The 27,252-nt window shown below is 42.1% G+C and overlaps 1 protein-coding gene across 1 annotated transcript in view; it reads right to left on the bottom strand.

Annotated features, from left to right (window-relative positions):
* The window catches only part of cdk14 (cyclin dependent kinase 14), a 112,050-nt gene that overhangs the window by 62,584 nt on the left and 22,214 nt on the right, over positions 1 to 27,252 (bottom strand). Inside the window, exons 3-7 of the mRNA XM_030784084.1 lie at positions 19,899 to 20,144; positions 10,747 to 10,841; positions 9,641 to 9,720; positions 7,230 to 7,324; positions 3,976 to 4,038 (exon numbers count right to left, since the gene is read on the bottom strand). Of these exons, the coding sequence (XP_030639944.1) occupies positions 3,976 to 4,038; positions 7,230 to 7,324; positions 9,641 to 9,720; positions 10,747 to 10,841; positions 19,899 to 20,144 (579 nt within the window). The remainder of the gene's footprint in view (positions 1 to 3,975; positions 4,039 to 7,229; positions 7,325 to 9,640; positions 9,721 to 10,746; positions 10,842 to 19,898; positions 20,145 to 27,252) is intronic.

The raw sequence follows: 27,252 nt of genomic DNA, 5'->3' as shown, positions 1-27,252 counted from the left end.
TTGTATTAATTGGATATCGAAGACGACGCCAACGGCTACAGTCATATCATCAGAGTTAATGCTACACAGAAACCTTCGAAATTCTCTATTAGAGCAGGCATTTCATTTCTGCGGAAAAAAGAAAAAAAAAATCAATGACTGGCCTACAAATTAGCGTAATAAATCAAGCATTGTGCTACAGCTCACATCTGACTGATAATCCATCTTAAGCCCACTCTTCAGTAATTCTAAATTAACATATTAATTCATATCAGATTTTAATGATGAGCTTGGACTTGTGTCGGCAACAATGAAGCTCTCAGTGTGACGCATGGATGTTGTATTACCACAGAGTTACTCCGATAACCTTTGTTAGACACCTTCGTTGGGCTGCGGGAATTTCTTTGAAATATCGTTTTCCAACGGCGGAGCTGCCAAACTGACAAAGTGTCATTTTTCTTTCCTTTCATTTCCAGACGAACAAAAAATTTAGAAAGAAAAAAACCCCCAAGAACAAATTTCAAGACCGTCTTTTTAAAGAGTACAGCAAGCCACAAGGGTTTATGTTTCATGTTGTCTCTCTCTCTTCATGAAGCATTTGGAGTAAAATACAAAAGGGGCCGATTTGGAGCTAAAAAAAAAAGAAAGAAAAAAAAAGAAAGAACGCAGTAAAAGAGCGTTACTGGGTTATGTGACCGACTTCTTCATACCTTTTTAATAGTGAATACATTTCAAATCAGCCTGTGCGGAATCCGATTTGTGTAAAACTAGTTTGACTAAGTAAGGCTGCGAATGGCGACCGTAGCTTTCTGATCAACGCAGCCTTGAAGGGGGGGGGGGGGGTTTGAGGGCGTGGCTTCGCCAAAAGCCTGCTGCTGCTGCATTTGAACATTACGCTGAGAACGCGGGACAAAAGAGCGAGTGTTAAATGGACTGAAAATTCTCACATCTGTTTATCAGCGTAAGCTCGCTCCTCGTTGACTTGTGAAGCAGCATGTGGAGCGGTGCTTTAATAGCCTGTACCCTTTCTCCTTCTGAAGAACATTTGCTTTTTCGCTTCCAGAGAGCTGGACTTGGAATTTTTTTGTCCTCTCTGTAGCGCCAGCGGTTTTGTGTCAGTGAAAATTCAAAGTCTAGTAGTGTTACTGGAAACCCTGAGCAGAGACCCGAGGAACCTTATACTTCTGAATCAAACCAGGAGAAGAGGGGAGACGGGGGTGAAAAAAAAAACAACTGTCGGACTTGTGTGACTGCTGTGGAAACGAGCGAAGTTTCTACTGCAGTCTGGGCTTCAAGAGCTGAGCTTTGAGTGATCTTCATCTGGTCATTTTCGGTTCTCTCTCTTCTGTCAGACGGAACTAAAGGTTTACTCCTCCCTCCTCCATTTTCTCCAACTTGATGCATTTGACAACATTCATCGGCAAAAGGGCCACAATTCTTTGGAGCTATTGATTTTGCAGTTTTGGAAACAAACAAAAGATAAAAAAAAATAGAAGGAAAAAGAAAAGATGGCTGCATTAAGCAAAGTCATCACCCATAGAAAAGCATAAAACTGCATTATATATATACACACTTAAATCTTTATCGACATTTGTTTATTTATTTATCTTAATTCATTTTTTACTAATCCAAAGCAGAAGGGCACTAAATGGAGAGTTGAGGTCTTGGCTTGGTGGCCAGGTCGTGGCGTCTGGGAGGGATGCAGTGTTACAGTCTCCTCCCCCTGCCCAGTGTCTCAGTGCCTTGACCAGACCATTACATTAGCAGTCCAAGGCTGGAACACTCCAGTTCAGAATTGCTAATTTTATCCAACCAGTAACAGGCCATCTGACAAGAGTTAACCTTCTCTGATTGGACAGAGCAGATCGCACTGACAAGGGGGTTAAACCAAGAATCAGTCAGTGAGTGGTAATGGGGGGAATTAAACTGTAGCTGAGTCTGGTACTGCCCCCCCCCAAACCTCACCCCACCCCGGCGCCCCCCCGTCTGTGCATGTCTGTGTGAGCTAATGAGTTACTTAAGCCACCTTTTTGGCATTTAATTGGCTTTGGCACAGAGAGACGGAGTGTGAAGTGGCCAATATTTAAAATACGAGAGACGGGCATCAAAGAGAAAACGCCTGGCCTTGCCTTCCTCTTGTGTCAATGCCTCATTACCTGCACTCGACGGCAGAAATCAGCGCTATTCAGGGACGATTCTGATGCTAATGTCGAAGGTCGGGCAGCCGCTCTCTCTCTCGGCCCTGGTGTATGTTTCAGGCCCGGTGTTTGTTTCTGTTTCCGATGCCATGTAATGAGAATTTCCTCTCTTGGACTGTCGATGCTCCTGTCAGCTTTCTCCAAGAGAGAGTCAAACGGCTCTTTTGTTCAGAGGCAAATTAATCTTCTCACAGGGAAATCTCTCTTTGTCTCTCCTTCTGTTTTCACAGTCTTTCATTTTTAATAAAGCAACAATGACTGAAGAAAAAATTTTTTAAAAAAAAGAGAGAGAGAAGAAATAAAAGTCTTCTTACTGTTGCTGTCTATTTACCTAGTCGTCATTATCCACCTTCATGACAGTTACCATGACCTTTGACACCTGACTCTCAGACAATGCTGACCAATGAGATTCTTGTGTTGATGATTAGCAAACGTGGGTGATTATAAAGTCACTCCAAAAGGCATGTTGAGTTCTAAAGCTGAACACCAGTCAAAGAGGAATCACAGAATCAAAAGAATTACCTTGGTGACACAAGGTTACCAACGGTTACACAAATTGCCGTAATGTCTTACAATACTATAAAAACAGTCTTTTTTTTTTCCTGTGGGAAACTCTGTTGATATTGAGAGACATGACACTCAGTTTCAGAAGATACAGTTTCACTCTGTCTGCGTGTCACTTACAAATCCTTAATTATTCATTTAATTCAAATGAGTCTGTGACTTGGGTAAATACTTTTGAATATGTAAATCTACGTTGAAAAAAAAACCAAAAACAAAAAAACAAAAAAAGGGGGTAAGACGTATTACATAAGTCACATCTTGCATTCTGCTCCTCAGAAATCGCTCAAGTTCCCACCAAGTCTCATTCCCTCTATCATTTCTCTCTCTCTCTTTCTCTCCCTCTCTCTCTTTCTTTCAATTACTCCCTTCTCCATTCAAAGCTTCAACATACTCATTACTGCCCACGGCGCATGGGGGGGAAAAAATAAAAAAATAAAAAAACGTATTAGGCTAGCAGAAATGCTAAAGCCATTTCCCCCTGAAATCTTACAGTCTAGATGCTCAATTAAACAAACCCACAGGAAGCTTCAAATTACACACTGCTGTCAGCTCGACCCCCGTGTGCCAGACGCTAACATTTGCAGAGGCATTTTTTTTCTTTTCTTTCTTTCTTTTTTTTTTTTTCAAAAGGTTAACAAATTCAAGCTTTTGTCAGCTTTGGAGTGTTCGTCTGTCATTTCAGAGGGGCTTGATGAGTCTGGGATACCGCTGTGTGGCTCTGACAGGAGGAGAAATCTCCGGGAAAGAAAAGATTATGCCGCTTTGATTGCTACTGTGGCTGTTTTGCCAGAGCGGTGCGGCAGGCCCGGTTTCAAAGTACCCAGAGAGTAAGAGGTGGTTGTCCACAAAAATGGGTCAAGTCTAGAACTTTCTCTCTGCCCCCTGGACCTTCAGTGATTGGCTGCTATGTGAAACCTTCAAACACAGAGCCTGACAAGACCAGTCCTCTCAAACCAGGGACCATCCCAATGCTTCTATTCCTCCCAAAAAATGTTCTGTTTTCACAGTCAGACTGCAAACAGCAACTCAGCAGTTTGCTGTTTCATAAGACGGATGTGTCCTGATCCTAAGTAGACGATGCATTAACAGTAAGAAAACAACGCTGTTACTGTGTTTGTAAACAGGGTTGGTTGCCATGATGTAAATGCCATAAAAGAGGCCTTTTCTGAAAGGTCCATATTCGGTACCAAAACGTCATCCAGTCCGAGAGTATAGTTGTAAAGGTGTAACTCACCCTGACGTTGTCTGGGTGCAGGCCGCCTGGATGTTTGTCCATGTACTGGCATAGGTCTGTGTGCTGGAGGACAGACAAAGAGAGAGAGAGAGAGAGAGAGAGAGAGAGAGCACAAAAGAAAGATTACAACAAAGTATACACGAGAGGCTCAGTTACAAACATAGATAAGGACAATATAATCATCCTTCTCCTGTTGCGTATTTCCAAATAATAAAAAAAAATTCACAATAGTTGAGAAAACACAGCAGTTTAAGGAAAGTCTGGTTGTTATTCGGAGCGCATCTGACTTCCCCTGATAAGGGTTTCCGGTGAAAACTTTCCATTTAATATTGTAGCGGCGATGAAACAAACAAAATCGAATTCTGGTCGCCGTCTCTCGGTGACACTCCGTCCTCTATTGGTGAGGGGAGGGAGGGTTGATTTCCTGTCTGTAACAGCACTGATGGCTTTTCTATGAATCTTTCTACAGAAGTCTTAATGCGATTGTCTGGCAGAGAGCGTGCCTCCGCTGGTTGTGTGCCAGGCATGTAAACACTGTCCGAGGGAGAGAGAGAGAGAGGGAAGAAAAAGGGGGTGAAAAAAAAAAAAGCCAAATAAACAAGAATTACCCCGGTCTGTACTTCATTCTTTTATGCTGCCCACAAAACCTGAGGGGTGTCTGTTATACGCTAACTCCTACTGGTATTCACGCCCTGGATAAAACGTGTTTCCTTTCATGAATAATTCAGACAGCCGCACAAACAAGCTTCAGCCATGCCTGTCCATCTTACTCAGAGCTCCATGCTCCCTCTATATCACACACACACCTCATCACCCTCTCGCTCTCAAACACACACACACACACACACACACACAAACTCCACTGCTACCACACACGTTCCCTCTTTGACACGCACAGATGCTAGCCCGCTCCCTCTCTCTCTCTCCCTTTCTCTGTCAATCATAATTAAGCACTAGCCATGGAAAATGAATTGATTTCCTTAGCGTGAAGCCTTCTGTTTGTCAACGTGGGGAGGGTGTACAACCGGGCCGCACCGGCCCAGCGTTTCCTCCGTGCAGGGTATTCGTCATCCGTAAACCACTTTTCTCCACAAAAACGGTTCTGATGAAATCACGGCGGTGGTCCCAGACTTCATATCTTTACTAAATCAGGCTTCTCCTTCCAGGCCCGTACCCATCAACACCTCCCCTCCCTCTCCTGTTTGTACTGCTTCACTCTTAGCACTTTGATACCATTCAGCTGGGTCTGTTTTTTTTTTGTTGTTTTTTTTTTTCATAAATTCCGTAAATGCTCCTTCGAATTAATCTGGTTAAAGCAAGCGAAACGTCAGCACAAAAGAAGGAAATTTGTTTATTACAGTGCTTCATAAACAAAAAAAAAAAACAAAACAAGATAAAACCCCGAAACAAAACAGAACAGAATTGGGGCGGTCTCTTGAAAATGATACAATTTGTATATGGAACAATCTTGTTAAAATAAAAAAAATTAAAGTATGAAATAGAGAACATACTAAATAATAATAATTAAAAAAAGCTATTTCCAACTGTTTAGATAGCTTGTAGCAGCGGATCTGTTGTTTTCCCACTTTAACTCTTCACAACTACTTTACAAATTTACCTGATGAACTTTGACCCATTGAGCCAGCTGGGTGGGCACGTGCCAAACAGTTACACTACCCCACCACCCCCACTCCACCATCCCTACACACACACACACACACACACACACACACACACACACACACACACACACACACACATACACAGTGTGCATACAGTATAGATACGGAGTAACTGGAGACCAGCATCAGTATAGCGGCATGGAAGAGTTTTGATTCCTCTATAACGTAATTAATATTGTGGAGCGTTGGGGGCGAATGTGACACGGTGAACTTCTCACCGTGCTGAGCGGTCTGATTCTCCAGCTCTGGCTTCACCCAAAGGCCACGCAGATCAACCTCTCAGTCTCATTAATAGCTCCCATACCATTTAATGACATTTCTAAAACTCTGCACTGTGGCCAAGGGGGCCTGTTAGGGATTGGGGTCTCAGAGAGGGAGACAGTGGAATGATTTATTTAAAGGGGTTCGCTGTTGTGACCGTTAACGTGATTACCTACAGCTTATGGTCTCTACAGGAAAAGAGCTGCTGACCTCTCTCTCTCTCACTATCTAAAACAGCTTTTAGTGCTAAAGCCATATCTCACATTTCATAAATGTTAAGATATTTTATACAGTACGCTAATGCGATTAAAAAATTACCTATTGTTCGCTGTTCTGCAAGTGACTGGACCGCAGTGGAAAATGATTTATTTCAAATTCACATTCATTAATGTGGCCAGTCTCTTTAACATCAGCGATATATTTGGTATCGATCTGTTCAAGGATCGGTACTCATATGCTACTGAAGTCGTTTCGTTAATGCAAGCCTGTATATCAGAGTCAGTGATAAAAAAAAAAAAAAAAAGAAAAGAAACCATAATGGAGGATTAAATATAACCCTCTCTTCTCTCAGCTCTCTGAGGGCATGTTGCTTTAAATAAGAATTAGCCTAGCACAGAGCTCTGGAGGCTTGTGTGAAGTAAATGAGGTGACCTGTGCCAGTGAGCTTTAATTAAAGCCACAAGCAGACTGGGCCTGTAGCTACCGCTCTGCTCTGCGGGCGTTTGCCGAGAAGAGCGCGTGAAGGATGGCCCGTAGCTTTAAACGACCCCCCCCCCCGGAATTGGCTTTGAAAAGTTTACAAAAACAACTGTCCAATAAAAAAACAAACCGGCAGGCCGCGTTTCCAGAGCTGGAGGGCCGGGTCAGGCCGGGCGGGGCTGGGCCGAACCGCCCCCTTTCCAAACATCTGTTGGGGCCACTGTACGCGGACCCAGGCACCAAAGCGTCTGAGGGAGCTTCAAAGAGAGCTGAAAACTTAAGACTAATGCCAACGGTGACTGGAACATGTCCAAAAGAAGAAAAAAAAAAAAAAACCCCGTTCCATGTTCCACTTCAAAAATACTCATCTCTTTAACAACAAACACAGATGATTGGCTCAATCTTGGGACAGAGCTAAAGAGTTGACCTGCAAAACGGTAGTCCAAAAATATCCAAATATGCAAATAACGACAAAAAAAACCCCCAACTCCATCACTAACCACTTCCTGAACAAAACGGTGTCTAAAATGTGAGTTGCAAGTGTGCTGTTTCCATTCAGACTGTTTCTAGTAGTTTCTCCCTTTTCCATTAGTCAGCGAGCTTGGTACTCACCACATACTCAAAGACCAGTGTCAGAGTTTCCTTGGTATGAATGATGTCGTGTAACAGCACTATGTTTGCATGTTTCAAGCCTTTGAGGAGCGAAGCTAGAGAAAGAAAGAGAAAAGAGGAGACACTGTAAAATCAGAAAAAAACAAAACAGTACTGCTTTACGACACATTTCTCATGACACACAACCCTATAGCTTTAATCCAGATATAACCCTATAGCTTTAATCCAAATATAACCCTATAGCTTTAATCCAGATATAACCCTATAGCTCTAATCCAAATATAACCCTATAGCTCTAATCCAAATATAACCCTATAGCTTTAATCCAAATATAACCCTATAGCTCTAATCCAAATATAACCCTATAGCTCTAATCCAAATATAACCCTATAGCTCTAATCCAAATATAACCCTATAGCTTTAATCCAAATATAACCCTATAGCTTTTATCCAGATATAACCCTATAGCTTTAATCCAAATATAACCCTATAGCTTTTATCCAGATATAACCCTATAGCTTTAATCCAAATATAACCCTATAGCTTTTATCCAGATATAACCCTATAGCTTTAATCCAAATACACAGCAAATGTGAACAGTCATGAGCAGCAACACTGCTTGGTACACTAATGTTTAATGCATGTTGAAATAGATTAATAGAGTAAGGCCATGGTGTTAGACAATATAATAAATCAAACAAACAGGAATATCATTAATCTTAATCCTAGTGTTGGTATGGAATGATTGGAGAGGAAAAAGATGGAGGTTAAGAATGGCTTTTGCTAGGGCTGACTTGAGGGTTGAGGATGGAGGGGGGTGGTGGTGGTGGGGAGTTGGTGAGTCTGTGAGCAATGGAGAAACAGAGACAGACGCCCCTTTGCGGGCGGGTGTGGGGTGGGGGATTTCACTCTCTGCATTCTGAAGGCATGGTTTCCTGTCTATTATTTCAGTTAACAAGTTCTGCATGAACACTGCAATTAGGTTTAATAGTCTGTTACACACACTCCTCCCCTCTGCAACTGTCTGTCTCATACACACACACACACACAGTGACATTTGTTTAAATTGACTGTGAGCAGAGATGCTTCACAAATAGGTTTTCATATATTCGTTTTTCCCCCTAGATATTTCAGATCACATGCTTTTCCCAGTCTCTTGTTCTTTTTTTCCCCCCAATTATGATGCCGCAATCACTGCTGAACAAACATTCTGTGGAAATCTTATCTTTTTGTGACCAAATAAGACCAAGAATGCTTTCATTTAGAACAAAGAGCGAGAAAGCAGCAGATTAAGCCTGTTTCACTATAAACAGTAAACAGGATTTTTAGACTGCGGAAAACACGATTAATTAAGCATATGTGAGATCTTTCCAAGGGCGCTACAAAAACACAATGACCAGAGGTGATTGTACACAGTCTTGTATACACTGTTAATCTCACCAAACACTCACTGTATGAAAGAGTGAAACATCAAAGACACTGCTCTACATATACTACTCCCTTCATCGTTATTCTAATGCTCTGGTTTTAATTTATCTGCGGCAATCAACGTACAAGACTTTATCATAATGTTATCAGAATAACATTCACGCACGTGCGCTCACTCTCTCGCACAAACACACACTCACGCATACACATACACACACATACATGCATGCACACAAACACGCACGCACTCTCTCTCTCTCTTTCTATCTCTCCCTCCTCTCTCCCTCTCTCTCTCGCTCTCTCTCTCTCTCTCCAGGGTTTTCTCCCTGCTTTATAAACGGGATTCGAGCGCGCGGGAACCCTGTGGTAATTCGGCCCACGTCTCTAGTCTGGAGCCATCTCGCTCAGTAATTGCTGAATTAGTTCAATTTTCAAAGTGCTCTTCTGATCCGCGCGCCAGGGGGACGAGGAGCGGGCGCTCTCAGTTCATCAGCCCGGGATCAGCCAGATCAAAAAAAAAAAAAAAAAAACGGGACTCGTTTTCTCATCTAAATGAAAATGCGAATGGTGGAGGTGCGGAGGTGTGTGAGCTTTTGGCTTTCTCACACCCTCGTCGTCATGTTCTCCGACTCGCTAGACGAAGTCGCACCCCCCCCTTCTGCCCTTTACTTTTTCCTACCAGGGCATGTGTGAGTAGACTGTGAGAACTTCTTAAAAAAAAAAGAAAAGTGACGTGTCAAAACTCTAAAGTTTTCTCCACAGAATTCCACTCAGTCAAAAACAAAAAGTACGGGTCGTTCCAAAATGGGCAGGCTTTTAGTCGAGCGGCAGTTCGTCGCCAATTTGATTCAACAATATACTTTACGGTTCGGGGGGAAACAGTTATGTTATGCATTGTGGTGGCTATGTTCGGTATTGGTGGGCCATTGCATGACAGAGGAAGGAGAAACCAGAGGAAGAGGTCACCACCTCCTCATACTCACCCTCCCGGATGGCAGTAAACGGGGTTCCCTCCTCTTCTTGGAGTCGAATTACCTTCAGAGCCACCAACTTTCCGTTCACCCTGGCAACAACGAAGCGCAAATGAAAATATTATTTCATTGTGCTTGTGTTATATTGCGGCTGAAGTCAATAAAAAGCAGTGAACACGAACGTGAGGAGTTTATTTATTTATTTATTTTTAAGTCAGTGAAAGGCAATTTCAGAGCACTGAGCTGAATCTAAGCACAGGGCGACAAAGGCATTAAATAAAATGAACCTCACACATCAAATGTGCTGTGTGTTAAGGGAAGAGAGGAAAGAAAAAAAAAGAAAAAAGGGACGAACACAAACAACTTCATTACCGTGAAAAATGACATCAGTAATATTCGATTCATTTTTGCGGTACGTGAAATTTCATTTTCCCAGATTTTAATTTGTAGAACCTAATCATTTTGCTGTGACCAAAGGCATGGAGCCAAGAAAAAAAAACACACAATGGAAAGTCAAAGAATTTTTAAAAACCAATCATTAAACAGTCCCATTCTTGAAAAGATTTAATAAAACAAATGATGTCTCATGCTTGGCAAGATAAGCCGAACTGAAGTGACTCAGTGTTACCCTGAGTCTTTTATTCCGGTGATGTGAAAAATAATTGTATTCAGGATATGCATGATAATGAGGTGAAATCGCTGCCACCTTCTCTCATCATTCTTTTGCTAACAGCCCTCTGTCTACACTTTAATTATCACATGTTGTTCAAGAGACGAACTCACACATGCGTATGTAAAGATGCTGCATGCATGCAGTCATACAAATACACATGCATTGCATGTGCACACACACACACACACACACACACACACACACAGACACAGAGGACTCACTTCTTGCTCTTCACTTTGATCATGACCCACACAAACACACATATACACACACGTGCGCGTGCGCAGACAAAGGACTCGCTCACTCTTTCCTTTGTACATGACCTGAACACACACACAAATACACACACACACACACACACACACACACGCAAGCGCAGACAGAGGACTCACTCACTCTTTCCTTTGTACCTGACCTTAACACACACACACACACAGAGACTCACTTGCTCTTCCCTTTGTAGACCGTGGCATATGAACCCTCTCCCAGTTTCTCCAGCTTCTCATATGAGTCGGCTTTTCCAAACTTAGGGCTTGTGGGCTAAAAAGAAAAGAAAAGAGAGAGAGAGAGAGAGAGAGAGAGAGAGAGAGAGAGAGAAGGCATTAAGGGGAGATGTGTTTTTCTTTTTCTTTTTTTCGCTGTGTCTCAGAGAGCAGAAAGCCCTCTGTACTGGAGCAGTAATAAATCTCTATCCAGAAGAGCACAGCAACCCATTTTGCTCTTGCATCACTCACAGACACCTTCATTAGGCTGCAGCGGTTTGGGCGAGACCTCGATTGGGTCTCTATATCTGGGCCTGACAGGACTCCAATGACCCTGAGTTTACGGCAGGCTGTTAGACAAAGTGTTTTGCTCAACATCTAATCTGACTCTGCAGACAGTCTTCATGTATCAGACAGTAATAGAGCCAGTTCTGTGCTATTGCAATGACTTAACAAGAGTTTCTGTGATCCCAAACTGTTGGACAAAGTTATCGTGAAGAGGTAAATGCCAAAATGAAGAAAATACTGCCACGGAGTCACTAAATGAGTCAACACAGTCTGGCGCAATAGCCTCAGTCAGCGTTTGAATCTATGAGTGTGTTGGAACTGCGCTGGGGGATGTGACACCAGTTGTTCTGTGAGACAGTTCTTCAACTGAGGTTTTGTCAGAGAATGCTATCCAAAACACCAATCCGGAAACTTCCGCCAGGAGCGTTTGCTTTTGCCGAGATCTGTTCACCAATATGGTATTGGTTTATAGCATATGTTATTTTCATGCTCAACCAGAAGCGGAGATCACTTGTACTCTGCGGATAAGTGCACCGTCATTCCGGAAAAGATTGCTTTCCCCTGGATAAATGACTTCAAAGCAGGATGAGGGAAAGTGCTCAGGAAGAGTTTGTATTTGCTGTCATTAGCCTGGTGCTCTGAGTGGTTGAGTGGATTTAAAGTAGGCCTGGAAAAAGCCATGCCACGCCACAACGGGGGGCCTTTAGGACCCCACAGTGATGGAAACCCAAGCGCTAAGACCTGGCGAAGGGTCATTTTTGGCCTGAGATACACATGCGATTGTTTACTTGTTGAGAACAGGATGAGGGGTCACTCATCTGACCATATGACTTTTTTGTCTTTGCCTGTGGGATCTGCAGAGAAGCTTTACTCGCAAAACGCGCATTTTTAGACATAACGAGGGGTTTGTGTTCTGAAATCTGACCGCAGTATCCTATCCTGCGAACTTTTCAATGGATTTTACTTGATCAAACTTGCTAGCTCATGCCCTGGATCGATAACTGCTTGTTAACTGATTCAGAATTGCTGGTCTGTTTTGTCTCAAATCTTGTTGCGGTTGTTGAGTTTGTGCTTTTGACCACAGCTGACTGTAGATGATGAAGACTTCCATTCCAACACCACATTAGCCACTGCTCCATCAGCAAACTCCAGCAAGACCTGCCAAGACAATCACTCCTCATTCAAAGTCACTCATATCTCTTCCTTGGTCATGGCAGCCAACAGAATGTTCTGTTGGGCCAAGTCAGCATTTTATGTGATCCTAAGCATGTTGGGATGTGAACTGTATAATTAACTCTGGAACCAGACTGGTGTGGAAACACGTAATTTCAATTCAATCGCTTTTCAATATCTTCTTTAATTTGCCATTGACCTCAGATTAACACAAACAGAAAAACACCTAAAATGAGGTCTTACATTTCACTTACACCAAACTATTGAGGTCTGCTTATCTATTTATCGATCTGTCTATCTGTCCATCAGTCAGTCTGTATTAGGGGTGTAACGATAAGCCAAAGTCACGGTACAGTACGTACCTCAGTTTTGAAGTCACGGTTCAGTATGGTTTCGGTACAGTGAAAAAAAGACATGCAAAACATGACATTTCCTTTCATTTAATATGAATTTACTTGTAAACTTATAAACTTGCACAAACTTGAAAACAATGGCAAAGTTGCTCTCCACTCTTTTTTTTCTCCTTGTACCGGTGATATTCACATTTGGATGATGCCGTCTCAAATGAGTAATCATATTCGATATTAATCGCAGGCAATGCCTCCGTCTTATCCACTTGCCTTTGCCCATTGCTACTGTAGTTCACTGGAAAACCGAAGTGTTCCAAAATAGAGGATCTGAAGGATATGGGAGGGTCCTCAAGCTGTGGCTTTGTGGTTGCCATACTTACGAGGTTTCATCATTGAACATGTGCTAATTCAGTTGCTAAGCTATGGCTCCATTATTGAATCGGGGGCGGGGGCTCGCGGTTCTGGAATATGGATCCTATCTCAAAGATCGCCGTCGGGGCCGATCAAGGCATTTTTTAACTAATCGGTAACGGCTTTACTGAGCATGACCCAAAGCCCGATCCTTTGTTTTACGCCAGCTGTCACACAGGTGTCGTAAACAGAGAGCATGACTTGTGGCAACACACGGCTAAAATGTCTGCAGTGTGGATATGTTTTAAATTGGGAAATGAAAGCAGTCCAACAGCCACTTGTAATGTTTGAAATGCGAGCATTTCGCAAGGCGGTAGTAACACAGAGCTGTGTTCAGTGGGCTACTACCACTTTGATACAGCACCTCAAAAATAAACATTTGAGTTAGCCTAAACTAATGACCCCAGAGAGCAATACAGTCACTTAACTAACGCTAAGGACTGATAATGACAGCATACAAAAAAGAGGCTTTCAGAAAAAGTATCAGCGTAACTAACAGTTATACAACCACTTGAATTACTGCAAGATTAAATAAAATCGAACACTTGCGTATATTTTCTGGTATAACTCCCACAGGAGGCCTTACCCTCTCAACACTACATTTCAGACACTGCTTTACCGGAGATTTACAAGAAGGTTTATTTTGTTATTTTGTAAAATAAAAATGTAATTAAAAAAAAAATCAAGGAACAGCTTGGCCGCAGGCAATTTTTTTCTTAATGTATTTGCTATTCAGTTGTCAAGCATATACACTGAATTGGTTTTAATAACTTTAATGTACTTGAAATGTGCACTGTGCAACTGTATTACCTAGGAAAATGCAAGTATTGGATCGGGACATGATATTGGCAGATATTCAGTATCAAATGACTTGGATTGGGATCGGGGGCAAAAAAACTTATCAGGACATCCTGGGACATTTATATATATAAATGCTTTTTTGACCTTCAGTGGCTCAAAGCAATGCAGAGACAGCAATATTTATAGTTTTTTTCTCAGAACCTCATTAGATAATGGGGCCAGTGTCATAAGCCTTATAAAGATTAATAATCTGTAAGTGACTGCGTGAAACAGTATACGCATAAATCCAGAAAATGCCATTAAATAACGTGTAATCCTAATCCTGTTTGGAACACAGCCATGACTAGGCAGAAGTTCCAATCCCAGCAGTCACTGTTCCTCCATCTAGAGACATTATCATCACTATGGTTTCAGAAACCTCACAGTGCTTATGCCAGCAGTAAAAACACTCACCTCTTTATCACTTTGATTGCAAACATATTCAAGACACTCGTAAAAAGAAAAAAATACCCGCACAATGCCGCATCGCCTCACTTTATTAATTACCGCAATTCTGCAAGCCAGAGGAAATTTCACGCATAGTGTTAGATAGGAGTTATAAATTGTTTATTTGGAAGAATATTCCACCGAATCTCTGAGGCTGTAAAATCGAATGAAAAAGAAAGAAAAAAAAAAAAGAAAGAAAAAAAAGACATAGCGCTTGTAAAATGGCAAAGCTTTTAAGACTTGAGGAAAAAAAACACTCTAAAACTATCATATTTTGAAATTTGAACGAATGATTACTACGGCACACCATAAAAAAAAAGAAAAGAAAAGAAAGAAAATCACGCTGCGATATCCCTCTGCGTGAGAGAGGTGAGAGAGAGACAGAGGCTAAAACTGCCAGACTGAGCTTCACTTGGCTTTTTTCACCAAGTACCCTGCCCGAAAGACAATTACCCACAATGCACTGCGCCAGACTGACTGACATCTCTTACTTACTTCCCTTCATAAATTACCCACAATGCAAAATGCCTGACAGACACTTTCCGTTTTCTATCATTTTTTAATCGCAACTCACTGCACCTGACAACAGCCCAGACAACTCTTAATAAATTTCTCCCTTTTCTCACATTGGGCTGTGAAAAACAAGAACAAGGAGGGAGAGAGATAGAGAGAGACAGAGTCATAAAAGCAGACAACAGACAGAGAGAGAGAGAAAGTGAGAGAGAGAAAGAAAGAGAAGTACAGAGGGGGAGAGAGACAGAGTATGTGAAAGAGAGAGAATGAGAAAAAAAAAGATTAACAGAGAGAGAGAGAGAGAGAGAGAGAGAGAGACTTAAAAGAAGACAAGAGAGGCAGCGAAAGAGAATATATGAGAGAAACAGAGAGAGAAAGATAGAGAGAGATAGACAAATAGACAGAGAAAGAGAGAGAGAGAGAGAAATACAGAGAGGGAGAGATATAGAGTATGTGAAAGAGAGAACGTGAGAGAGAAACAGATTAATAGAAAGAGAAAGAGAGAGACTGAGACGGAAGAGATTGATTTAAGAGAGTACGGTAACATATACCTGTCGAGAGGCGGGCAGAGAGAGAGTGCGAGAATGAGAAGTGGAAAAAAAAAATTCTCTGCAACATTGGTTCTCCTTTCCTATGCATACAGAGCTCTGTTATTATTCAAAGCAGTTTTAAGAGCGCTTTTGTTTGTCCTGTGTCAGTGATTTAAAGTGACAGGACATGACTGTGAAACCGTTAGGGGATGTGTGCCCCTTCCCACCACCCAGTGAAGCAGTCCAACTCCACAGCGACGCTGTGACATTTCAAATCCTGCTCATCTCCATACTAAACACTCAAAGGAAAGCTAAAGGTGAAAAGACCTGCACACCAGGCTCAATTTTTTTTTCCTGAAGGCGAGCCGCTGTTTGGCTGACGAGTATTCGACGTGAACTTTGAGAGAAAGAAACCCCAGACGAATTTCTCTGAAGGGTTACTGTCCTCCACCGTCAACACCGGCGGGGGGGGGGGGGGGGGGGGGGGGGGGGGGGGGGGGGGGGGGGGGGGGGGGGGGGAGGATGTGCGAAACGGGCACTGCTTCAAATCAGCTACTTCAAAACGCACCAAGCTAATTTAGCTACACTTTCATTCACATAGGGGATTATTTTGATTTATCATTTATTTATTTATTCATTTATTTTTTATCTCCGGTTCAAGCACTGTCTCTCCCCAAGGGATATCCTGTAATCTTTTATGGCGCTGATAAGTCAAACGTTTCATTTCTTTCTCTCTTTTTTTTTAGATAAAATTATGTGGGTTTCCTCTTGAGACTGTGGAGGATGTGAAACGCTATCTCTGGCATGACTGGACATCCTACTCTCGAAACAAACCCAAATCAGACAACAGACAAGAATGATCAAAACAAAGATCCAACGACCAGCAAGTCCAGCTATGGCATGACAACAGTGAGCTCTTGTACTCAAACCGGTTTTGACAGGCTATGTTTCTTCAATGAGTCCTAAACTCTTCCTGGTTAAGTTTATGACATAAACCTGAACATTGCTGTTGATACAATTGTATTAAGGTCAGTTATATTTGTGTTCTGTGACTAAATCCAATCACATGTTGACAAGCCTTTTCTAAGCATTTTTCTTTTGTGACAACGACACGTAGTTCTAAACGTGTTTGTTGCTGTCATGTCTTTTTTTGTTTTCGGGTTCAAATTGTAACGAACAATACATCACAGTATTTGAATTACTGACATTGTGGTTTACAGTGAGGTATATCAGATGTCATAGTCATTTTGGTCATTGATTTGTCTTTCCTTTGTTTTTTACATTGTGTCCGAAGAAGAAAACACTGGAATGGGTGATACAACAGAGAGAAAAAAAAAAAGATAGTTGACACTTGAAATTTATTTTTTTGGGTCGATATTCCAAAAATAGAAAGAGAAGAGTACGGCGAACCAAATATGCCAACAAGTGGCTTCTGTTCTGCTTCTGTTTTCATTCCCTGTCTCACATTCTATTCCATTCATCACTGTGATGCTTTTTTTTTTTAATTGAGAATTCTGCACCAAACTCTTCCAACAGTGAGATGAGCAGTCCAGAGACGCTTAACGTTCCAGATACAGCCAACCTAACCTGTACATTCTAGAAAACAAACATCAATGTCCATTAGCTGAGCTTTTTTTTTTTTTTTTTTTTTTTAAAAAGTGATATTCAATAATAGTGGCAGCTATGTTTCTATGGCACCTTTGGGAGCAGTCTTTTGAGAGGGGGTTCTCTTATAATGTGATTTAAATTTAATTCTCTGCTTAGCTAAATAGTTCATTTACAATCCTGTTGTGAAAGAGTAATGGCTATTTTTGTTTTTGATACTCTCACGTTTTCGCCAATTAATCTTACTCCCGTTGTCCAGTTACAGTAATGCTGTTTTTATGGATTCTTTCAACACAGATAGCAGAAAGAAAAACTTCGAAAAACCTCTTCGAGTCTCCCTCAAGACCAAAACCCACTGGCGGCCTGAGACACATTCCACGACTTTTTTCCTATTCTTTGCAACGGAAGTAACAATGTGCAAACGAGCAACAGTGTGCAACAGCGCACACCGCAGTGGTGTTTCCTATAGCAGTTGTCTGTCTGACTTACATCAACCCTTTTTTTTCTATGTCGAAAAGGGCTGACTGTCAGGTCACCCAAAATACGTTTGAATGTTTGAACATTTTCTTACGATTGGTGCTGTTGGATCTGATTAGCTTGTCATAGCCTTTGTTGCTTAGCAACCCTTACTGCTAGTAAACAATATCACTAACCATTAGCTCACTGAAGAGGCCACTACACATTACGAAGTTTGCTGTCCTTTCGAGGTTTGCTGTTCTTCAAACATTATTTACACTGATCATAAACCAAATGTCGCTGTTTGGGTTGTATTGTGTTAACTCCATCCATTTAATTTTTGGTGCCATGAACGAGAAATCTGAAGCACAACCACAAGACTTTAAATTCCTCTTGTTAAAACTTTCAAAGTTGATCAGTAGCGGTCGAATTGGAGAAATACAAAGAAATAGATGATGCCCAGTCAAAACTATATAGAGATAATGGGAAGAACGACATTACTTGGCATGTAATAGCGCTGGAAACTGGTTCCACAGGTGAGAAATACTGTCATAGAGTTATATTTACCTTTAGGTAAATAGCATTATGTGGCTACCATCATGTTGTTATAAATCAGTGGTGCAATAAATGAAGTTACAGCATTAAGGTAAACAACGAAAGTCAGACAGACAACTCCATACATCCCGCTTTCTCCTGCTCATCTGTCAAACGACACTGTTGCTTTCGGTGTGGGTTGCCTGGCCTCGTTTTGCTCTGCAACCGCCCCCCCATGCTTGACACTGATGGCCAGACTTTGATGTAGTTGTGACTAGAGTAAAATGAATAGCGTTGAGGGGGTGCATCAGGTCTGGTCTCCTATAAAGCAGATTAAAGCTTTGTGATAATGTTTACTGTCAAAAGCACTCTACAATAAAACTCAACTGAAATTAATTGTGGCCTAGAAGACTGCAGGTAAACATAAAAGAGAGACAGAGAAAAACCCAGACATGCAGGTTGTGCTAGTTGTTAGGTTGTTCATTAAATTATAAATGCAATTAAACGTGAAAGGCGAGTTCTCAAACAAATATTCAAATATATTCAAATTAATATTTCCTTGCATTAATGAATACTGAATAAGTACTTGTACTGAAAGACTAACAAGACTTCGCGTTTTTGTTTCAGCCAGTTCCTAAAATGCACCTTTAACATCAAACCCGGCTCCTTTTAAGCAGGCAATACCGGAAACTTGCCGGTATCCAGGTAACAACGAGGAAAACACAAACAAACACCAGAGCACTCTAATCACAGGTCCTCGAATGACGTGAGAATAAAAAAAATGGGAGATCCGTCATTCCAGCCAGATCGCTTTACATCATCCGAGCATCAAACATGTCCTGCCTGTCATCAAGATGATTGGTTGACTGAAGAGAGGGTGGTAACATATACCTATTGAGAGGTGGGGAAGAGAGAGAGAGAGAGAGCCTGCTAAATGAATACCTCATTCTGATTGAATCTAAGAGTAATGGAAATTGGAGGTTGGGGCAGCAGCCTCTCTGGCCCTCTTCACAGGCTAAGTGCCTCTCTCTCTCTGTCTCTCTCTCTTCTCTCTCTCTTCTCTCTCTCCCTTCTCTCTAGCTTATACATTTTTCATCTCTGTGAATCAGCAAGCAAATATGTCTGCTGGAGCTTTCCCTCCTGTCTCCAACTCTATTTAATCGTCTCATTCCGTTCGTATCCGCTCGGCACTCCTTCTCCAATGTCACAGAGCGTGATGTTGTTCTATCTGTACGCTTCAGAAGGATGCTAGAATGTTCCGAGACAGCCGTCTCTGGTGAGAACTTGTCATTTGGCAGTCTCCCTTAGCAAGCCCCAAGGCTGAAGACTTCACACACAAACACACACTCTCAAACAGAAATTCATTAGTACAACAGATGCTCTCCCCAATCAGGGCAAGTTTGCATTATAGTATCTTCACGTACAACTAGCAAGGACAGGTGAGAACTGCTTTCAGCTTGGAAGCTGATAGCGTTGCAGAAAGCCGGACACACCACATTACGGAAAGCACTGACTAGTTTTGTATGCAGCTTACTGGTATGATATTTGGGTACTAGAAAAAAATCAAGAAATATGGTAATAAATTTTGACTTAATTAACAAAGGGGACTGAATTTTAAACTAAAATTATGTACCAAGAACAGACAAATTGGCAAAGGGTTGAGAATGCTCCAAACATACTGCACGAAGACAACTGCCCCCTAGTTTAGCATTAATGTCCAAATAACTCTAATTAGCATACATTTACATATCATTAAAGGAGCGTGTCTGGTTGTAAAAGGCTAAATACACCGATGAGACTATTTAATGATTTATTTCAATAATCCATCAATATGCTGGGCAAGCTGTCACGCTAACACATAACGACAACAAAACCAAAACAGTTTCATTCACACACACACACACACACACACATGCACGCAGGCACACACGCACGCGCACACACACACGCTATCAGAACGTAACTCACAGAACTGGGACTGGAATGGCGGCGGAGTTTGGGAGACTCTTTTGCGGCAGAGGAGCTTTTGGAGTTGATGCAGGCATTGTTTTCTGAGTGGACTCGTTTCACTTGGCTGGCCGGCTTCTCGAACGGGTCGAAACCGCTCTGCGTTCGCTGCACTCGCACTTTCTTGTCCTCAGGGATGGTGTCCAGGGGTTTAATGACCGAGTCTGATCCCTGGGAGCTTCGTGTGGACATCTTTGTGACACATATCTGTCAAAAAAAACCCCAAAAAAACAAGAGTCAGGAAAAAAAAACCTCATAAAAAAACGCATAAGATAAAAGAAAAGTACTTTGTATTCAGTTGAAGTTTTTCGCCTGTACAACTGACACCTAGCTTCTTCACAAATTCTCAGACTATCTTTTCCTCCCTCTCTCTCTTTCAGAGTAGATTCACGCTGTTAGCTCAGTGTGCTAGGTAAGAGACTTATCTCTACCTCTCTGATCAAACACTGATCTATTTTCCTCTATTCCTCTGGTCTCGTCTGGTGCCGCCAACAGCTGCTACTCCATTAGAGTCTACTGTACATCTGCTGTAGAGCGTGTATGTGTGTGTGTGTGTGTGTGTGTGTGTGTGTATGTGTGGATGTGCACACTATCACACATACACACACAGCCAGTGAATGCCTACCGGCCACTCCATAGTGATGGAGATTGTGGAGGCACACAAAAGGAGCATGCAGCGTGTCATGTTAGCTGCAGCTCCACCTATTTAAATATTTACTGCTCTTTCAAGCCCTGCTTGGACTCACACACACACACACACACACACACACACAGGGTGACACACATTCACCTACACAGAACTCCCACCATGGTCCGGAATTCTAATTACCAGTATATACAGTGACCAGGTGGAGTCACCTTGCGTAGCGCGGAGCGGATAAGTTACAGGGGCCAGGTTTACTTCGAGGAGGAGTGTTTCCCTGGATAGCTCTCTATAGCCAGAACTTAAGTCATGAGCCGTGGGCCAGGGGAAACTCTTCACCAAAGCACCAAAATTCTTCTGTAATTCTTCTTTTCTTTTCTTTTTTCTTTTCTATTTTCTTCCGAGAATCCACAGTTCAGAACCACACACACACACACACACACACACACACACACACACAGATAGTGTAACTAAGTTCTTGGATGCTGCAGTTGTCTGTGAGGACCAAGCACATTAGGAGAGGCCCAAAGCTTATGGGTAAACTATATGGTACATTTATGGATGATTTCCCCAAGAATATCTTTCAGTGATCCCTCAAAACCAAGAGGTGCCTGATTCCCTTGAACTGGATCCTCTGGCTGTCTGCTAGGCACTGAAAGGCTCAGAAAACTTCATATGAGTTTAAAGAGTTTATATATTTGTTGGAAATTCAGACAAGGGGTTATAAAAATAAGTCTTACAGGGATGACCTACTAATTAAATTTTGGAGAATGGTGATCAGCTTCAATTAGCCAGTGAGTCTAGAATTGATCTCAGAGTCATTGTGGATGTTTCTTTATGGTGATTAATTTCTACGTAAAAAAAAGGCTTAACAAAATATTTAAGATCATTTACTAGTGTTGTATAAATAAACAAATTTAACTTAATACCATTAAGATGTTAAATGAATAAATTAAATTCTTTGTCATCTGCAAACACCTTTAAAAATTATGAGTTGATGATAACGATGATGACATTCTCAATTAGGATGGGCTTACTAAGGGTTATTACCCAAAACGTTCAAGGAATTTCAAGAAAACTGAAGTCAGTTTAGCTCCCAGAACAGTACCAGATAAGGTTATCACCCCTACTCTGGGAACCAGTAAACTGAGAGGAACCTCCTCAGTTCACAATTTGCTGCCTTGCTCTGACTCATCCACAGAGGAGAGGAGACTGTGAGCTCTCTCTCTCTCTCTCTCTCTCTCTCTCTCTCTTTCTCTCTCTCTCTCTCACACTCTCTCTCACACACACACAGACACATACACACGCTCCCAGACATTCACCAGCGCTATGCAAAAATTAACGCAGTATTAATGAAGCTTGCTTTCATGGAGGCTATGTTTGGTTTTACCTGAAAGGTGATAATTGCAAAACACATTCGGCAATTTTCGCACAAAAGTATAGTTCCTGAAGCTTAAGGCTGCAGTCAGAGCGGTTTTTGCATGCTAACGCTTCCTTTAATTAAAAGAATTTGAACAATCAGCAGTGATTGGGCATTACATCAGATCAGTTGACAGCAGTTGAAACAATAAATCAACACCATCTCGTAGACCTGGGGGGTGTTCCAGACAGCGGGTTTAGTGAAAACTCAGAGTTGGTTAACTCAAAGCAGGTAGTAAACCTCCTAATAGAAGAGCCCTATGGCTTTGTTTTGTTAGGAGAACGAAGCCATAGGGCTCTTCTATTAGGAGGTTTACTACTTACTCTGAGTTAGCTAACTCTGAGTTTTCACTAAATCTCCTTTCTGGAACACCCCCCCCGACCCCAGTTTATGATTTTGGCTTATTCAGCAACAACAGAGGTGGAGGTGGGACAAATGGATGACTGACAGGTGGGCATGCCAATGAGAGTAAGATAGACAGAGCATTGGATCTCCAGACTAAAGAAGCTAAGAAGCTCAAGCCAAGAGGAAAAGGACATACAGAAAAGCTGATCTGAGTGCACAAGGTGGCTCTTTCAGCTAATGAGGTGAAGCAATCCAAGACAGAGCAAAGAGAGATTATCAAAGAAACGAATGTCAAAACGACCCCTCCAAAAAAACTCCACGAAACTCTTTTCATGCCTCGGAATATTAAAAAGGTCAGAGGTTCTTCAAGAAAAAGTCCATCCTGTCAAGCAACGCCACCCACTTCTTTCTTTTTTCTTTTCTTCTGTTTTTTTTTTTTCGTTCATTTGACATTCATCTATGTTAAAGGGGAGTCAGTGGGGAAGGCAGAAAAAGCATGTCAGTTGTTTCAGCAGGAGGTAAAGCGCCGTGACAGACCCATTTTCACATTGTGTGAATATAAAGCAGTTCTCCAACAAATAAATAAATAAAATAAATAAATAAGTAAATAAAACGGTTGAGTCAACAAGCACACAAACCAAAAAACAAAAAACCAAAAAACTTATTAGCAAAGTGTTAAATCTCATTCAAAATGAAAATGCTAGATATTCTTGGAATTATTTGGAGCTTTTTGAGGAGCAGAGTATCCATGGTGTATTCTGTCTACGGGAAAGGAGCCTGGATCACCTGGAGTCTAAGTGTTGAGATGAACCTGGCTGTCTTTTCTCTTTCACCTCTCTGCTCAGGGCTGGCAGATGAATGGAATCACCATCTATCTCTCTCTCACACACACACACACACACACACACAAAAACAACCACATGTCAGGGCTGAGCTGTCACAAGAGGACAGAACAAAGCACAGCTCGTCAACCAATTCCCACTGGCACGATAAATACCAATGTGAAATGGAAAAAAATAAAGAGAGAGAGAGAGAGAGAGAGAGAGAGAGAGAGAGAGAGAGAGAGAAACACCACATAGTCCCAAAAGTTATGTGTGATTTATAGTACAAGCCGGAGTCTATGTTCGCTAATTAAGGGTAAATCAACTCGACTTTCAACGACATATGAAACAAACACTTTGTTGCATACAAACGGGTTGTAATTCCGGACACACAGAGTGTTTTTTTTTTTTTTTTTTTTTTACGAGGAATATCCCAGGAGTCAACACTCCAGAGTGCCTCCATCCTTAAGACCGGACAGCCACCGTGCCACAGAGACTGACACGCAGACAGGTGTCTAAGGAAATGACTGCCTTCAGCTTCAGCATTCACCTCTCATCTCATAACACATCCATAACACATACTCATACAGAGATTTACATCTATCTACACACACAACCATCCTTTACTAGTCAACTGTTTAGACTTATGGCTTTTCAGAGGCCTTTGACCACCAACTTGAAAGACCGTGCATCGCTTGCATGTGTGTAGGCACTAAAGGAATCTGATCAGTGACAAGCATTTAAACAACCAACTACGAGTCGTCTATGGGTGTCTGAGGTCTTTAAACAGACGTCAATGATGCATCAGTCCAAACATAAGTCTATAAATTACTATTCATTCATTCATACTCACACATACCAATATTCTTTTTTATTTATTCACGTTTGGAAAACAAAGGACTAGAGGCTTTTGTAGCTGTTGCTCTAAGGAAGAATAGCTCATGGATCTGAAGATGAAAACTCGACTCATTTGTGGAGGATGACTTTGTGTGTAATATCCTGCATCGCACATGAATCAGAAGCACTTTTGAAACCACCAGAGCAGATCTCTCTCTCTCTCTCCTCACACACTGTACTTCTCCTGTGATGCCTTCACAACCGCCTCCTTCAGGCGCCAATTACACCTAAAAGGTTATTTTCGAGCTTAGCAGAACAGAGAGAGATAAAAAGAGAGAGTGAGAGAGAGGGGCTCCGATATGCCAGCAGAAACACCCTAGCGATCGATGAACGACTGCACGTACGCGTTCGTGGGGCCGGCGTGACATTTGGCTGGAGCGACGATCTCAAGGATCGAGATGAAAGCTCTCTCCCTTCACCTCCACGTAACCTCTGCCCTCATCGGGCCGTCACTCAGAGCCACGGTCGTCTTCCTTAAGGATTTAGCCGTCGAACAAACCATAGTTAGACTCAAGCCTGCTGACACAAAGGGTCAGATCAGCCATTGTGTTGAGCTCCAGGTAGAGCACGTGGTCCAGTATAAATACTTTTTTAATATAGTTCTGAAGGAGTCTGATGTTGCCAAGGTTCCAATTCTGAGATGAGCTTAGTCAGGCCAAGCTGACATCTGATTCTCCGCTGCCGTATACTTAGAAAATTAAATGGATTGTAAAAATGATTTTGTTCAAGGATAAACCCCTCCTACACAGACACACACACACACACACACACAGTTTCACTGTAGCGAAAAATAAATCAACTTAAGAAGATAAGAGCTGGTCTTATGGTGTGTGGCTGACGGAGATGTTCCTCCGTGGTGGATTACAGAGGGCTGTAGTAATGTTAGTGCAACAGAGAAACGTAAACAGAACAAACCTCTGTGGACCAGTCAGTCTTACTTAAGCCAGAATAGAAATGATCCCGACCTAAAATTAAGACGTTTTGGGTCCTCGAATGAGTGTGAGCTGCCCTTGGGCATTAACATCAATGGAATATCGAAACCCTGGGATAAGCTAAAGCAGTTAAATGTCGGGTTTTGATTGAGAGAGAGAGAGAGAGAGAGTGGTGGAACAGGTCAGCGGATTGTGAGAATAGTCTCATTTTCTCCGAGGAGTCGAGGAAAAGAGGGATCCGAGACACCCGTGGCTAAGACTGAAAACAAATCCATCTTCAAGGCACAATACCTTGTTTAAAGTGAAAATAAATAAAAGGAGACAAAAAGAGAAAGCCCACATGCACTCTTCCACGACAAGAACGTGGGAGACCTGTGTGTTGGGGCAGCTGGCTATGACGGCCTCTCACAAAAACAAGAGCTCTCTCCAGAATGTATCATCTTCCTCACAATGAAAACAGGCAGTGTAATCTGCAGTCTCTACGCCTGAGAGCTGACGCTGGATGAAACACCTGTGCTTTTTTTGAGCTGTTTTGTCACCAGACAATCCTTCCAAACAGACAACTAAACTTGTGTGACTAGCAAAGACAGAGAGGGAGAGAGAGAGAGAGAGAGAGAGAGAGAAAGAGAAAGAGAGAGAGATAGGAGCCTCTCTGGTAAATGTCAATTTTCCATTTTCCTCAGCTGAGACGTAAAAAGAAAGCTTGTGACAGCTGCCGCACAAGCAGCAAACCGGAACCCAGGGCTGGCTGAGCCGTACGGGGACGAGGGGACGTCTGTGACAGACAGTTAGAGTCTCTCCCTTTCTGGAGCCCGTCCCTTTTTTTTTTTTTTTTTTTAAGTGTTGCTCGGTTCAAATTACTGACCAATGTACTGATGTTCAGTTCCCCTCATTAGAGGAGAGTACTTGGAACAGATTTTACAAAGTGATGAAGAAGAAGAAAAAAAAAGAGAAAGAAAAAAAAAACAGAGGAAAGAGGAAAGAGTATTAATGACTAAATTGGCAGGCTTCCCTGCCGCGGCTGCTGTCCGCGTTAGCGACGGTGAGGAGAACAGGAATCACTCCTGTGCCAATTCCACCAGGGAATGTTGCTTTACAACATCCGCGTCTAAGCTAGCACTCCCATCTTACACACACACAGGGCTGTGAAACATACTCACACATACACACTCACACACACACACAATCCCTCATTGTTTATTTAAGACTCCAAGGCAGAGGAAAAGGTGAAAGAAAGAGAATGCAGAACAAAACCTTGTAGACTAACACAGCTTTCCTTAGACATATCGGCCTTCCCGAATCACACGTAAACACTGCATATAATAAAGCCATATCACCTCATCATATTGTCAACTGAGAGTTGAGGAGGAAGCTTTTTGTTTATTGACAAGGAGCGGATGTGAAATTATATGAGTCAGATAAGAACCCAAAAGAGAATTTGTTTTTTTACAGCGGAGATCTGTGAACACACACACAAACACACCGACTCAAAGGATTTGGATGGTGAAGGCCATTAAGAAAAGAGAATTAGTCTTTTTTTACAGCGGAGACGCACACACGCCGACTCGAAGGATTTGGAGGGTGAGGGCCGTTAAGAAAAGAGAATTAGTTTTTGTTTTTTGTTTTTTTTTTTTTACAGTGGAGACGTGTAAACACACACTGACCGAAAGGATCTGAATGGTTAGGGCCGAAAAGCGAAAGGCTAAGGGAAGATTGCGCGTTTGGTTGCCGAGACGACGTGGATGCCCGCGCTCGGGCGATGATGGCGTTTAGCAGGCTGTAAAGCGTTCCTGTGGAAGAGATCTGTCAAAGATGAAAAAGCACTTGGCCCGGAGAGTCTTTCCCGCTCGCGAATACATTAGCATAGCGTATTTCATTAGCGGAGCAAACGACCGGCCGGCAAATTAAAAGTTTGTATCCATGGCGATTAAGATGTTTATCCGCTTGCAGGAATAAATAAATAAAGGTAGCGATCGTGTCAGACTCTTTAATTAATTCTCTGCGGTATTAGAGTGAGGCTGTTTAAAAGGCCTCTCAACTTTAAAAACGGAAGGATAAACACTTCAACAGGTTACACGTGACGAGTCCTTTGAGCCACACACCAATGATTCATTTTCCCTTTATGAAGGAACATTTATGTGGGACGCTCAAGAGAGATGCATATCAAACACACAAGAATATGAAGCCAAATGACCTGGTCCACGGAGCTAATGCAGCATCAAATCTCCAACGCTGATTCATACTTCAAAGTAAACCC

Source organism: Chanos chanos, chromosome 9 (assembly GCF_902362185.1).
Source record: "Chanos chanos chromosome 9, fChaCha1.1, whole genome shotgun sequence".
Taxonomy (NCBI): domain Eukaryota; kingdom Metazoa; phylum Chordata; class Actinopteri; order Gonorynchiformes; family Chanidae; genus Chanos; species Chanos chanos.
The sequence above is the reverse complement of the archived record's forward strand: the minus strand, read 5'-3'. Positions and strand labels throughout refer to the sequence as shown.